Raw genomic sequence first — 14,928 nt, forward strand, 5'->3', positions numbered from 1 at the left:
GTTTACTATTTTGGAAAAACACTTCAAAATGTGTCAAAGCTGCTACAGATTTCTCTGTAGTGACCGAATGAAGGCAGAATACCTTTATTGAGGAAAAAACCCTCCCATTAAACTACTAACAGTAACTAATACTACCTTCCCAATAAACAACAGTTCTTGAAACACAATTATCATTTAACTTGACCTGACAAGCCACGTGTTGATGCAGTAAATGAACTGTAGTCTTCTCACATAAATACTTGTGCATGTGAATAGCTATGAACACACTGAGTTCCATCCAATTCAGTATGTAAAGCACATATATTTGCAAACTTCATGCAATATAAATTCTGTCTCCAGACCTTGTAAGTAAATAACAAGCTTTTTTTTCCTAGATTAAATAAGCACTTGGCAGGAAAAATAGAAAACTTAAGTAGCCACAGAAATGCTGAGAAATACTTTGAAAGTCAATGTGGAAGAGATTAGAACTGTGCACTCCTGTGCATTAACAAGAGTTTGTTCCGTTTTTGTTATGCCTGGTGACCAAACTTGGAAAGGATGCAGTTAGGAAAATCATCACATGTTGATAAGGACCAGTAAACTGTTTTTATTTACACGACAGAACTTACACTGTGGTGCTGGAGGCTGTAGTTGATATCCAGTTAGCTGACACCATCCCACTGGATAGAGGTCTGGGGACTCGCAATCCACCCACTGATCATATTCATCTTCCCACCCATCAAAGTGTATCCTCAACAGACGATGGATAATGCGAGTTACTGTGGCCACACATACCAGGCGAGGTTCCATCAGATCAACAGCCTCCAGTTTCATTCCAACATGAAACCCATGGTTTGGAACTTCCTGGAAAAGTAAGCACATTGACAAGTCGAACATCAACAAACAAACATGTTATATCAGTAAAGCACACTCACGAAGCAAATATCATTTATGAAGTTTCATGTAGCCCTGTATTTAACATTTCAGAAATATTCAAGCTTAATATATTCAAATGGTTCCTATTTCTAAAGAGTCCCTGGTGCCTTAGTTTTCCACAATTCTACTCAAAGAACTGGGTCAATCCCATGGAGTATGCAGACAAATCTAAAGAAAATACTAACTGCAATTCAAATACACATGCATAATATTTATTACCTTATTGAAGAGCTTTACAGGTGCTGCTATTGAGTCAGTTTCCCTGAGGTAGTCAAACCATTTGAAAGGGAGTTTTGCATACCCTGTGAATTTTAAACAACATTTTCATACATCAACTGCAAGCTTCATGTATTGAAACATCAACAAGAACAGTATATTGGCACTGTGTTATGGCTAAAAAGACAACAAAGAAGCAAAATATTAACATCAGAAACTTCCACTCTCTTAGCTTTCGTCTAAGGGACAAGACAGTCAACCGGACACTGCCCGTTTGCAACAAAGATGAATGAACTTCTAGATAATACAGAAAGTGTCATTTGATGTTAAGATTAATCATTCACACTTGAAGCTTTCTGTCCACGTAGATCCTTGATCTCTACAATGCCCCACACAAATGACCCAGAACAGATCATGTAATTAAGCACATCCAGTGTCTTTCCTGTGGGGAAAGAGCTCCACTATTGAAAAATTTGATGCGTTAGGAACAGACTTGTAAGAACATGTAGAGATATTTTAAAACTTAAATAATAAGGTTAAAGATAGCAAGAATAGGATAAATTACAGGATTTTTTTTTCCAATCTTAAAAGCTATTGTAAAGGTAAGAAAATTTATTTTATATTCAGCTTTTGTTCGTCTAATGAATATGCCTAAAAGATGTAGGACTTTTTTGTTTGGTTGGTTTTTTGTTTGTTTGCAACTCCTATAGCTGCTTAGACTCCCAATTCTCAAATTCTAACTCCTAGAGCAACAACAGCTTGAAAGATTTCTTTGTGGTAGCATCCAATGTCGGACATTCTGAACAATCACAGTGCATTGGGTATAGCATGGGGAGAGAGCTATGGGAATTGTTTTCATCTCATTTGTGTGTGTGTAGAGAGCTCCCACTGAGTCACAGCTCAGTACTGAAGGACCAGACTCAACAGGTAGCTGCCACTCACAGCTCAAAATACAATCTCAGCCTTAGAAGCGTCTAAGCATCTTCAGCTTCTGTTGATTTCAGCACGGGATCAAGATGTTTGAAAGGAATGAGCTTACAAACAAGTCCAGTGACTTCATTGCAACTCATTTAAGTTATCCACATTGCTAATTGTAATTTGAAAAAGGGTGTTCACATCAGGTATGTGGTATCTGCGTGAACAGATGTAGCTGGATAGCTAGCAATTGGTAAGGGTAGTAATATACCACTTTTTGTGTGCTAATACTTTCCTCATTTATGTACAGTTCCTCTGGCTAGACCAACATATTTGTATACGAGTCCGTTAATTTACTTTTCACCACACAGAGACATGTGCATGTGGTCTTTTTTAAAGTAGTCAGATTTAAGAAACTGTCCCTTTTCTAGCTCATAATGTGGAGAGTGGAATATACGTCATAAGAACTAGGAAACTTTGATCACTTTGATCCTATTAAATCAGTAACAAAACGTTTAAGTATGTTAATGCACATTATGGTCTGTATTTTACTCCTAACTCCTCATTCAAATGACATTTAGATTAATGCATGTGCGATTTTAAATCGTCTCTCAGAGGGACGATACAGGACTGTTGTGGAAAACTGCAATAAAAGGGAAAAAATACATGTAGGTAAAAAAGTTGCCACAATACAAAAAAACAATAGTATGATAAAGGTGTTAATAATACAATTTGCACACCATGTAAATAATGTTTGAAGAGTAAAAAGGAGGTCGTCGTAAAAGGGAATGTTTTCTATTCTGTATCATTTAATGCATTTATTTCTAAATTAGCTGATATTGATACACACACTTTTTCCCCATGCAACAATGATTATTATTGCAAGAGACTCCTGCAGCACATTTTTTGAGGAGTGATCATGCCCATGAATTCCTATGCAATAAATTCAATAAATGAGCTGACTGTGAAAAATAGTAAATCTGTCTAACTGCAGTTTACAAATACTTAAGGAACCCTTTAGTGTGCAGTAATGAAAATGATATGAAATTATTTTCTTCATGTTGCATTACACTGTCTGTGTAGTTACCTAGAAAATCATTCAATAAATACAAGTAGAAGCCTGCAAAGAGGAAAATGAAGAAAAAATCCATAAAAATCATCTGCTGTGACACACTTAATTGCAATCCTCTTTATAAATTGCTAGAGCAAGATAATGAAATGGAAAGATGAAGGCAGTAAGGTACTTCTATAGGCACATATGCTAGTGGACAGACAGCTTTTTCCTTACAGTAGGGATTATGAAGCATACAGCTCTAATGGATACTTCCCTGAAGTTCAAGTTTGTGCATATTCCTAGAAATTTACTGTCATCGTCATCAATTAACCTAAGCCTGAGATAATTTAACGTTTGTTACTCCTCTGGCAGTCAGGACTTTCCAAGCAATGACATATTACGAACTGTTCAGTGACTAGCATATTTACACCTCCCATTCACTTAATGGCTATACTATTCAAGTGGCTATCCTCAATTTATGACAGCAAAAGCAGATTTTAGTCAGTGATCCATACAGATGTTCAATTTCATTTTTTCTAAATGAAAAGTTTGTTATCTTTAAGATTACTTTGAAGTTACGCTGCTGTATTTGTTTCTGACTTGAGTCCTAAAAAGTGACATGAATTTTGTAGACTGAATTAAGAAACAAAGCATATGGCACATACAATATCACTGAAAAAATATTCAAAGTAAAATGTGGTCAGAATGCTATATGTACCTCTGGGTGGAGTTAGTTCAATCATGTTAATTTCACAGAAACCAACAGGGAAAATAGAAGGGGAAGTGGCATGGTAACAAAACCAATCAGACCCATCTGCTGCTTCTGAGCCATCAATCCCAATCATAAGATAGCCATCTGCTAAAACCTTTGTAAAGAAAAACAAAATTTTACATTAAATACCTTTAACTGTGTGATAAGGCTAGAAAGAAAGCATGCCATGTTTCAAGAGTGAAAAAATAACTGAGTAATAACGAAAATACTTAGAAGAACATTCAATTATAATATAGCAAACAAAAAAAATTCATACCTGTCTCCTCGATGGTGTGTGCTACTGTCAAATGTACCTTTGTTAACTGCAAAGTTATGAGATGAACATTTCCTTTCACTAAGCTCTAGTTTGTTTATTTTTCTGTGAACACTACTTCTACTTTTAAAGCTTTGTAATTCAGTTTACTCTAGCCTGTAAGGATATTCTGCACACTATTAATAAAAAAAGATTCAAAATAATTACCACAATCATTGGTAAGGTTATGCTAGGCTGCTAAGCTACTTTTTACATTTTTTTCCCTTTTAGTAAGTATATCACATATATAGGGTCCTTTTCAACTAAGCTAGGAAGAAAAGATCATCCTTGAAGTGTCTTCGTAGACTTCAGAAAGTAAGCAAGATGAGGCTTTTTTTCTTTTCGGAACAGAATTGCAAAATATTTAAGATAGTTAGCAGAAGACTGTCCTGAAAATTAATCTCACAAGCTATTACATCCAAATTAAAGATAAGGCTGAATTTCCAGAGATCAAAAATCAAAAAGTTACATGAGTATATTCTTTTTCATAGGACTTGCATATAAACAATTAATGGATGCATTCAATAAACAATGAATTTATTTTTTCTTTATTTCAAACCTGAATAAAGGTAAATGAAAAACGGACTCCTGTCCATCTTCCCAATACATACGTTTGTTTTCTTACCTTTCTAATAGTTGCCACACATATTGCTGAAAGGTTTAAGGGGTCTATAGCTTCCAATTTCATTCCTTCTTTAAACCATTCTCCAGCTGTGTCAACCTCTTTTACCTAAAAAATAAATAAATCAGATAACAGCATCAGAAGCTAAGAATCTAATAAGCTTTGAACAATATAAAACCACACACAGTCAAAAGAACAGATTAAAATACTTGTACTGTCACCCCTGTTTATGTTAAGAAGGTCAAATTAGTTAACTGTATGAATAAAAAACACCAGTGATTTTGCTGGGCATATTTCCAGGACTTAAACAGAGTTTCAGATCTATTTTTATAAATATCAGGAACTAAAGGTCCTCAATTGACTCTGAGAAAAGACTGCTCTTGCTAGCAAGCTCACCTTCATAAATAAATGTGGGGGTGCATCAAAATGTGCATCCTGTTTCTTTGTAATATCTACAAGGAATAAGAGTACATGTTAATTGGAGGTTTTGTTAGTAGAGCGAGCAAACAGTATGTTTTTTTCTGAATATGTAAACTACTAGAATGCAATCACCTTATTAGTGTGGGAGGCCCATAGTTTATGATAAGATCACCCTAAAAAAACTGGGGGACATACTCTGCTTTCCTCATTGAAATTGAATTTTCCTCATTTCCTCATCCTCCCTGAAACACCTCTAACACAACCTCATTTATGAAAAAAAATATCCAATCTTCACAAGACAGCTCAATTATGTCACCAAATTGCTACTAACACATAGACACTTTTGCAAAAAAAAAAAAAAAAGGCAAGTTAACCTCTCTGCACTATGTTATGATAGAAAATTACATTTATGTAATTACATATAATTTTGTATACAATTATGTCTAATCATTCTATATACATAACTGATTTTTGCCAGCTGTTGAATCCCTGAAACCCTGCTAGAGACATTATATATAGGAAACAGCACTGTTCTTGATTTCTCTAACTACTCTTATGTATAAACAGTTTCAGTGAAAGTTTAAGTGCTAAAACTGTCCTGAAGGGATGCCTTGTGAATTGTTTTACAGAAATTCTCTTTCAGACAAGGGCCACAGTCACAGCGCAACAGGAAAATATTCAAAAGCAGACTCTTTTTTTCCATTTAGAAGCCTTAAATATTTCAAATTACAATCACTTTTGTGTTTTAAATAATAAGGGTCTTAACCACATATCATCTATTATACTGTCTTATCTTTCCTTCCCATGGATTTCTAAAACATATAAATCTTTCAAAAAAAATTATAGTCCTTAAACTTGAGAGGGGAAAAAAGAAATGCATCCCATATGATACTTGCTCATGTTGTACTGTATAAGAGACAAACACAAAGAAACTAGTGGAGCAGGACAGTGCAATTCCAGATATCTGTATGAAAAATGAAGTTTACCATGCTTGAATACTGCAGTTCAAGGTTTTCCTTCAGAGACAATTTGTTAACCGCTACTTAAGACTGAATCCCTCTAGATATTGATATACTACAACTCAACTAAAACTTATTATGGCTTTTTCAACACTGTAGAAAATGCTAGTTATACTTTTAACTGAAACTCTGGAATGACAGTATAATTGCTAAAAGTCCCTATACCCCATCATATGTACTTTTAAAGATAACTGCTAAAGCTAGTTTTATTAGCTTTATGAAGTGACAGTATTGCTTAAGTCAGGTCTCTCCAAGCCAATACTGCCCCAAAGACACCTCTGAAGTGCAAAAGGCTTACCAGATCTTTTGAATCTATGTCCTATACTTCGAGACCAACCAATGTGATGAATGAGTGGACTGTACATATGGCACCAGAAGTCATCGGTTTTGTCTTCGCTTTCTTCATATACCAATCTTAACCGTCCCCCAATGACACTCTCTACAACCGCTACCCTTGTTCGACAAAGGTGTGTTTTATCAACAACTTCTACTCTCATGGAAGTTTTGAACGGATACTGCATACTTTCAGACACCTTAAAATAAGGGGAAAAAAGAAATTCTGTAAAATGTTTCAGCTTAGTCATCTGTCTTCTACTGTTAAAGCACAGTATCAAAGCATTTTCCATTTAATTCAAGTACTTGTTAATCCACCTGGAGAAGTGACACAAATGATTTCTCTTGTATTTCATTGTCAAAATATAACATTTTCACAAGACTAACTAGAATAGATCCTACAACAGTGTAACCTTTATCAAGTACAGCCCTAACACAGCTCTCATAAAGGTTAAATGAATTTTCTTTTGACTTGATGAAAGTTTGTTCAGTTAATAACAATGAATAAAATTACCTTGAGTAACAATTTTAACAACATAAACCCCTTTTGCTTTGGCATCTTTAAACACAGAATTAAAATTATTATGAGGCATGAAAAAGAATGTTCAAACATAATTAAAACTGACCACTCACAAACATAATTTCATCATATACCAAAAAGAAAGGAACAGAATGGAAATAGATGTTATCCTGCCTCAAGACTTTGCCAACTTAATTTGGCTTCCAACAGAGCCAGTTTTTAAATACAAATGAACATCTTCAGAAAAAAACGAGGCGGGTGAGGTTATTAGATGCAATGATAAGACAACAAAAACAATACTTCATATATTCCTACTAAAACCTATGTACCATCTCATAATAATTAATTTAACTTAGAGCATACCATACAGGCAGCTGCCATACGACTTAGACAGGAAATCTAATCTAGAGCAGATGAAAAATATTAAAAGCATCCTTTTTTTTGCATCTAGATACGTGTTATATTAACTAATTTTGCTTAGTTTCTTGTAACAGTGCACAATAAAAATCATTGTTGAATTAGATCAGATTTAATTTTTCTTATATCACAGGGTAGCTTATTAGCACTTTTTTAATTGGGGTATTTTAAAATTAAAGTAGACTAACTAGTTTTTAAAAGAAAATTACTTCTGTTCTGAGGAAACAGTTTTCCAAACAGCATCACATTGACAAGTGTGGAGATAAACAAAGAATAGAGATTCTCAGGAAAACTGTTTCAAGGGAAGAAACTACTTTATCATCTTCACTACAAAAGGAGCTACTGTGCCATTGTAAAATATTTTGGCTCTTCACTCTGTGCTGCAATTTTGTTCACAGTACATCATTGATATTGCATCAGCCTTACCTTCTGAGAAAAGTCAGGAGGAAGTGTTTTGGCACCAGTAAGTCGTTTCACTAGAAAAGCTTTCCAGTTTGTGTATTTGTGTTGGATGGCTGTTGCAAATGAAGGGGACAAAATAAGCCACTGATTTTTAATTGTGTCCGTTAGAGACAATGTTATAGTCTGGAATATGTAAAGAAGAAATCCTAGACGACTGTTAAAAAGCCTGAATGAAAATAATGACAAAAACCTCTTTAGAGAATAAATGCTACCCAAGATTAAATGTATGGGTATGTCAGGGCAAAGAATTTAATAACAAAATATGGATATAAATCAGTGCATGTTCACATCACTGATTAGCTAACCGCTTCCACCTTGATCTTAAAAAGTAAGTTGTACCAGAGGGGCTACCACAAGAAACACTTCCAATGCAAGCCAAATCCTTATTTTTCCAATAGATCAAATGATTTATTTTTAACTGTTGAAATCATTGCTATGGTAAAAAAAAAAAAAAAAAAAAAAAAAAAAAAAAAAAAAAAACCACTTGGATATCAGAACCATAAGCAAATTTAGTAAGAAAAGACTTTGTAATTATAGTAATCAGTGAGGCTACTATTTACATACTTCGAGGAGGGACTAGAGGCTTTCCACTGGTAGCACACCAACCAACGGGGTGGATATCAGACCCACAAACGTTGCACCAGAAGTCAAGGCTTGAATCATTTTCAAAGCCTTCATATCTTAGCAGAGCATTGTAGCCTGAAATAAAATAATTATAAAAAAAATCTATTAGTATTTCTTTACCTAGCATAAATTACATCGGATTTTCTAGACTGGAACTTTTTCTAGAACATTATTCTTAAGACACATTGCTTTATGTTATCAGCGCATTTGAAATAAAATTAAAATTCTTGTACTATAAGCTTTTAGAGATTATATATAGGGAAATAATTGTTTCTTTACCTGCAGTCTGTGCTTTTTCATATTTTAGCTATATAACCCTCATTTTTTAACTTTACTTTTAATCAATAAAAGTGATTTTTTTTTTAACAAGGCTCGCTATCATGCAATTGCTTATCCTCTCATCCAGCACTGCTCTTAGTGAATTCCAGCAATATAAAAAACAGATGCTCTCAACTCTCTTTGAAGCTACTGTAAAAGTGTGACAGGGGTAATGCTAAAACACATAACCTAGCAATACAGCACTGACACCCTAACTAGCGTTGATATTCTACTAACCAGGTGACTACTGACTATATTATCAGCTCCCTTCACAGCATTATTTTGAGTATTTCAATAATTTCAATTAAAATATATTCACCTGCTAATTTTACAATTCCAGCTATCCAGAAGACTTTGGTAGGTAGGCTGCAGTCCGTGTTTGGAACCTCCACTCGTACTCCTTCTGAGATATCACCCCAGCATGTTCCCATAGGTGCCTAACGTTTAAGGTAGGGGGGGAAGGGAACAGTTCACCACTTTATTTACAGCACATGAAAATAACTATTATTTTTTTTAATCATATTAGTGTTTTGTGAGTAACTTTCAAATAAAATACGACAATCAATACACATCAGACAAACATGGTTAGAAAATAATCTATGAAAACCTAATTTGGATATTTATCTAAAGCTTAAGTGTTGCTCTGCTACACTACAATTACTGTGTATTTCCTACCACAGCTTTAGGATCCCAAGTTTAAACACCTATAAAGCATAAGCACGAATTGTATATGCTCAGAGGTCAGCTTTGTTCCATTATGTTTCAACTAGGTGCTACCTACTGATTTTAGTGAGAACAGTATAATTCCCTCTTCAACTCTGTTAGCAGAAAATTATGGCACTTTAAACTCATACTTGTGCCACAGACATAAAAATCTTTATATTCTGTAAATCAGTAACGTGCCTGAAAAACGCTTACAAGTTATTTCTTGAATCTATTCTGAAGTTTTATTATGGTGGGTTTTATCACCCATTGGTTCAGATCCTCTCACAGGAACAGGCTTTCATATCATCTGTAAGTAATTATTCTATCAATAAATCAAAAAAAACAGAAGGCTGAGTTTAATTTTTTAATGAATGCTAAAGGGAAACACATATGCTGTCCTGAAAGCTTAGACTAATGTGTTAATAACAAAAAGAAATAGAAGCTTGATGAATTCCTAAGGAGCCTGGGAAACTGGAAATAAAAACCAACATTTAGTTTGCTCTGTCAGGAAGAATGTTTTGTTGAACAGAGCATCATGAAAGATAGTCAAAGATGGTATAGTAGAGATATAAGAAATGCACAGTGCTAAAGATTTTAAAACCTTAAAAGTTACTCAGCTAAAGTTAACAGTAACAAAATATAAATTGAGCCAGTCTAAGCTAGAGACCACTAAGAATGGGAAGATTCAGATTTTGGCTATTTTAAAACAACAGGTATATCGAATGTAACGTATTCCGAGAAAAGTAAATTCTGATCAGTTCAGACAATGTCCATATACAGGGACAGTTAAAGAAACCCCCTGGTTATATATTGTATTCTAAGGCTGTGTTTCATTTACAAGGTCAAGGTTCTTTGCAAATGTAGAGAACTTCACAGCTCACTGGGAATAGCCTCTAACTTCACAGATTTTTGGCTGTGAGCCACAGGAGAGGAAAACTGGATTAATCCTGCCTGAATGATTGGAAATCACAATACTGGAATTTTGCTGGCAATCAGCAATGGCCAGCTAGTAGCTCTAAAGACTAAAGTTATCTTAAAAAGGGATACCATTCACTTGTAGAAATATTTGAGGCTAGGCATGCAAAACTTCAAACAAGTTTTAACTATTAAAGTTAGTCAGAGCAAATATGCTAATTTCTTATTCTTGAAGCCTGGTCTCTTCATGTTCTGCTATGTCCCATCTACACCAGTCTAGACTGTAAAGTTCTTTTCTGCCATCTGGCAGACATAAAGAAAACTTGCAAGCTGATGGTTTATTTTCATGTACAAAATATGCAGATGCAGCTTCTTAATCAAGTCCTATTGCATATTCACTATCATCTCTAAATTGACATTTGTAGCTTTTTGAATTGAAATGGGGAAATAAACTTTTCAAATTGCATATTTTAGTAAATCTTGTTGCCTTGTATAGAGATACAGATGATCCAAACCATCAAAAATAGCAGTGCTGAATAACTTCCTAATCCAGCTGCACTACATTAAAATATATTTTACTGCCTGCTCATTTATTCAGTTGATTCAGAGAAAAAGTATAGAAAAGCACTTCTCCTCCCATCAACTGATAATAGAAATGTCACAAATATTTTTATTGCTAGAATGTGGATTGGTATAGAGGGAAATAGCAGAAAGTTAAATTTGTCCTTGTCTGTGAAAATATTGGTTCTGCTAGTTCTCCTACACCAACCCATATGGCTCACCCTTTAGAAGAAGGAAGCCATCCTGTGCAGCATCATTACTGAAAAGCCAGATAACATTACTGTTCTGAAGTGATGGTTTACAGTATACCTGGTATACTGCACATCTTTTCTTTTTTCACTCATAATATTCTTACAGAAGGAAGACTGGATAAACCAGGGCTATAGCAGCCATCTTCCTTATTGTCTTCTCTGTCTTTGTCCAATTAATTAATGTTCACACAATGCTTTGAAAAAATAAAAATCAAAGCACTATATAAGCATCAAGTTTTATTTATCTGCTGGCTGGAAAGGTAACTCTGAAGTCTGGATTGGCATAGTAAGAACTAGCAGAACCATAATTTACAGGTAAGAACAAATTTACCTTTCAGACTCATGACGAAGAGATCCGCTTCACGTTACTCCCAAACAAGGAAGATCTGCTTCATCGCTTCCTGCTCCGGGAGATGACCTGGGAGGGTTTATCTGTGAGCGGCAGCTGCCTTTTCTGCAAGGTAAGTTGCAATCAGGAAGGTCCTGTTTGACAGGGTTTGAAAGGAATGCCTGAGCGCTCAGTATCCCCACATGCTTAGCTGAACAAAGAGCTCATAGGTTAAATTATTTGCTTCTAAAGGTTTTGGATGGCATCCATATTGCCATGATTTCAGATTTGAAACTGGAATCAGGATTTTCATGTCAGACATGCTTCAGTTCCTGAAGCGTAAGGATACAATGCTGCTACCGTGTGTAAACTGTAACCCCACAAAAGGTAATGCAGAGAAGACAATGTGTACAATGGTTTAAAAGCTAGAAGCAAAGCACTGCCACCTAGTGCAAAATCCTGGCAATGCTCCCAAATAATTCAAATGTTTTTTGTTATTGTTGGTGTTTTTTTTTTTTTTTAGTAACAAAAGAAACAAAGAGTAAAAATACTTCAGTTCAGAATAGAATTCAACTGGAATAAAGACCGATAAAATGCATAACTTCAGAAAATGTGTCTCAACAGCAGAGTGGGAAAAGAATAATTACTGTTAACGTACAACTTAATGCACCATTAAGTAGTACTGACACATGATTCAAATCACTACATGCTTTCAGCTAATAAAAGCAAAAGCATAAAAAAGTAGAAACTTTAAGAAAATAATGAAACCAGAATGCAAGTTACCAATGGAGATAGCAAATAGAGCACATTGTATGTTGCTAAATTATAACAAAATGCATAGTAAAAATTCAGCAATTAAAAAAGAGGCAAGGTGCACAAACTGTAATTCTGGCTCTGCCACAGTCTTCCTATACAAAAAACTAACAAACAAAACAGCTTCTCTGTTTCAGTTTACTGACCTAGAAAGTGGACATGGCAGTAGTATTGCTAGTGAATTTTGTTAGCGTTAGTCAACACTGAAATGTCAAGGTGTCTGGAATGAAGGTAACAAGGAAATGCAAAAGCCACATTAAGGGCATCAAAAAAGCCTCTGAAGTTAATTCCTCTCATACAGAAAAAGCCATAAAGAGAATTTCAATTATTTTGTTTCTAAAATGTGATAAATTGAAGAGTAAATAAATCCCCACATTACGCAAGAAAATGGCAAATCTGGGAAAATTACACCAGACCTGAAATACTGAAGTATGCTGGGTTATGAAATGAACAAACAAACAAAAGGGAATAAGACATGGGATTTTGCTTAAGTTTTCTTTAACATTGATCCCAATGTTCCCTAATAAATATCCAAGCAGATAAATAATCAGGTACACATTTCATCTAATAATAAACTTAGGGGAAGATGTGTCATTATTTTACTGTAGTGTCAATTCTACACCTTTATCTTGGACAGGATAATAAACTTGATATACTCAGTCTTGTGGACACACACAAAATGTGCATGTAATCTATAATATGAATTGTAAAGAAACATCAATTAATACAAAGTTTTACAAATTAAAGAATCTATCACATAGAAAAAATAGCAATGAGCTTTCCAGACAGACAAAAGGAATATTTTTTATTTTAATTATCAACAGAAAGAATGGGAGAGAGGGAAGGATCTACCAAGAAGAAGGTACTAATGTGTTTTCTGATTTTGACTGGCTTAAATATGCTTTTCACAGAAAACTACAGTAAGGGTAAATGTAAATCACACTATTCCAAAGCTAAATAACGTCCACCAAAAAAGAAGTTTCCAAATGAGACTGCAGCAGTTGCATTTTACTTCTACAAAAAAGGAAAATATAGGGAGAAAAGAAATACCATTCTGGTTTAGTAGTACTGTTGCCATAAAGCTCGTGAAATTTTCCAAGGTAAACTCTGAATATTAATATTGTGCCTGTTCACATTACTGGCATACTATTCAGGTCAATGAATGAAGCAGTAAGAAAGGAAGATCTGACTCCTTTTAATATGGAATGTTACAGCTTAATGTACCAATGTATAACTATTGTAGATGTATCCTAATTAAGCACGAAGCATTTGCTGTTATAATTGCACAGGTCACATTATCAAACAACACCTTTTGATATGTACTTATGAAATTACTTGTTACAACACATACATAATTGTGAAAGGAAAGGGCTAACATGCTTACTTAAGCACATGGAATTTGATACAAATTCATGAATCTATACTAATACAAGGCTCTGTTCTGGGCAATAGTAAAGGCCTCTAAGCATAAAGGGTACTATTCAGAAAGCGCCAACTGCCAAGAGCCCTCAACTCTTACTGATTTATGAATTGACAGGGCTCAGCATGAATTCCAGAACTGGCCAGAAAATACGTCTCTCTTCCCCCTTATGAAGGGCTTCTATGAAGCTGAAATTTTCAGCAGATAATCTCGAGCAAAATAAAACTCTTGTAAGAAGCTGAAACGCTAGCTTCTGAAATAAAAAAAAAATACAGCATGCTGAGAAAAGAGACGGTGAAAGTTTTTACTTAGAGATACCTTTACACCAGAAACTACTGGCAATATTTTAAACAACATGTAATCAATGGATTTTAACAAACACACTAAAGACAGATGCTGATAAATATTTTCCTAATTCCCCAAGCTACATTCTGTCATGACAAGAATGACTGAGGACCTTTTGTTTGGAATCTTCATAATTATAACGCAAAGAAAAGCATGCTTTTTCATTTCAGATTTATGAAGAAGCTCAATTTTCCTTTATTTCTACACTACCTAGCAGCACAACTGACAGGAAGAATGACTAAAAACCAAGATTAAAAAAAATACCAAACCCAAATATGTAATGGAAAGATCAGTTCCTATGTACTGGAGCAAGCCTCAATCTAGTAAGGTATTTTATAACTTTATCTAGCATTGCATGACCTAGTTGGTTTGACACTCTATAGCATATACCACAATTTTGTGCCCAGAACGTTTTAAAAATAATTTCACAAGTGTTTAAGACTCCTTTTATTTTTTTCTTTGTGAAAGCATGCACGATGAGTGTAACAGAGCATTCAGAATGATTTAAAGAACAAACAGAAACATACATATGTATTTAAAAGTGGTCATACGCATACAGTTTACAGGTTTCGCACTCCAAGGCTTGGAAACAAGTTTGGGTATGCATGTTTTGCAAAAACAAATTCAAGAATTAATGTGGATTCTCTCCCTCATGCATGCATGCAGATACACACAAAAGACTAACGCATTG

General features: G+C 34.6%; 1 protein-coding gene across 7 annotated transcripts in view; it reads right to left on the reverse strand.

The window, feature by feature from the left end:
• The window catches only part of MBTD1 (mbt domain containing 1), a 35,314-nt gene that overhangs the window by 10,684 nt on the left and 9,702 nt on the right, over window positions 1-14,928 (reverse strand). For all 7 annotated transcript variants that reach the window (XM_040530783.1, XM_040530782.1, XM_040530784.1 and 4 more), the window contains 9 exons: window positions 9,219-9,336; window positions 8,522-8,656; window positions 7,922-8,010; window positions 6,524-6,758; window positions 5,183-5,238; window positions 4,790-4,894; window positions 3,819-3,966; window positions 1,135-1,217; window positions 609-843 (listed from right to left, as the gene is read on the reverse strand). In XM_040530783.1, coding sequence (XP_040386717.1) covers window positions 609-843; window positions 1,135-1,217; window positions 3,819-3,966; window positions 4,790-4,894; window positions 5,183-5,238; window positions 6,524-6,758; window positions 7,922-8,010; window positions 8,522-8,656; window positions 9,219-9,336 — 1,204 coding nt within the window. The remainder of the gene's footprint in view (window positions 1-608; window positions 844-1,134; window positions 1,218-3,818; window positions 3,967-4,789; window positions 4,895-5,182; window positions 5,239-6,523; window positions 6,759-7,921; window positions 8,011-8,521; window positions 8,657-9,218; window positions 9,337-14,928) is intronic.

This window comes from Cygnus olor, chromosome 18 (assembly GCF_009769625.2).
Source record: "Cygnus olor isolate bCygOlo1 chromosome 18, bCygOlo1.pri.v2, whole genome shotgun sequence".
Lineage (NCBI taxonomy): Eukaryota > Metazoa > Chordata > Aves > Anseriformes > Anatidae > Cygnus > Cygnus olor.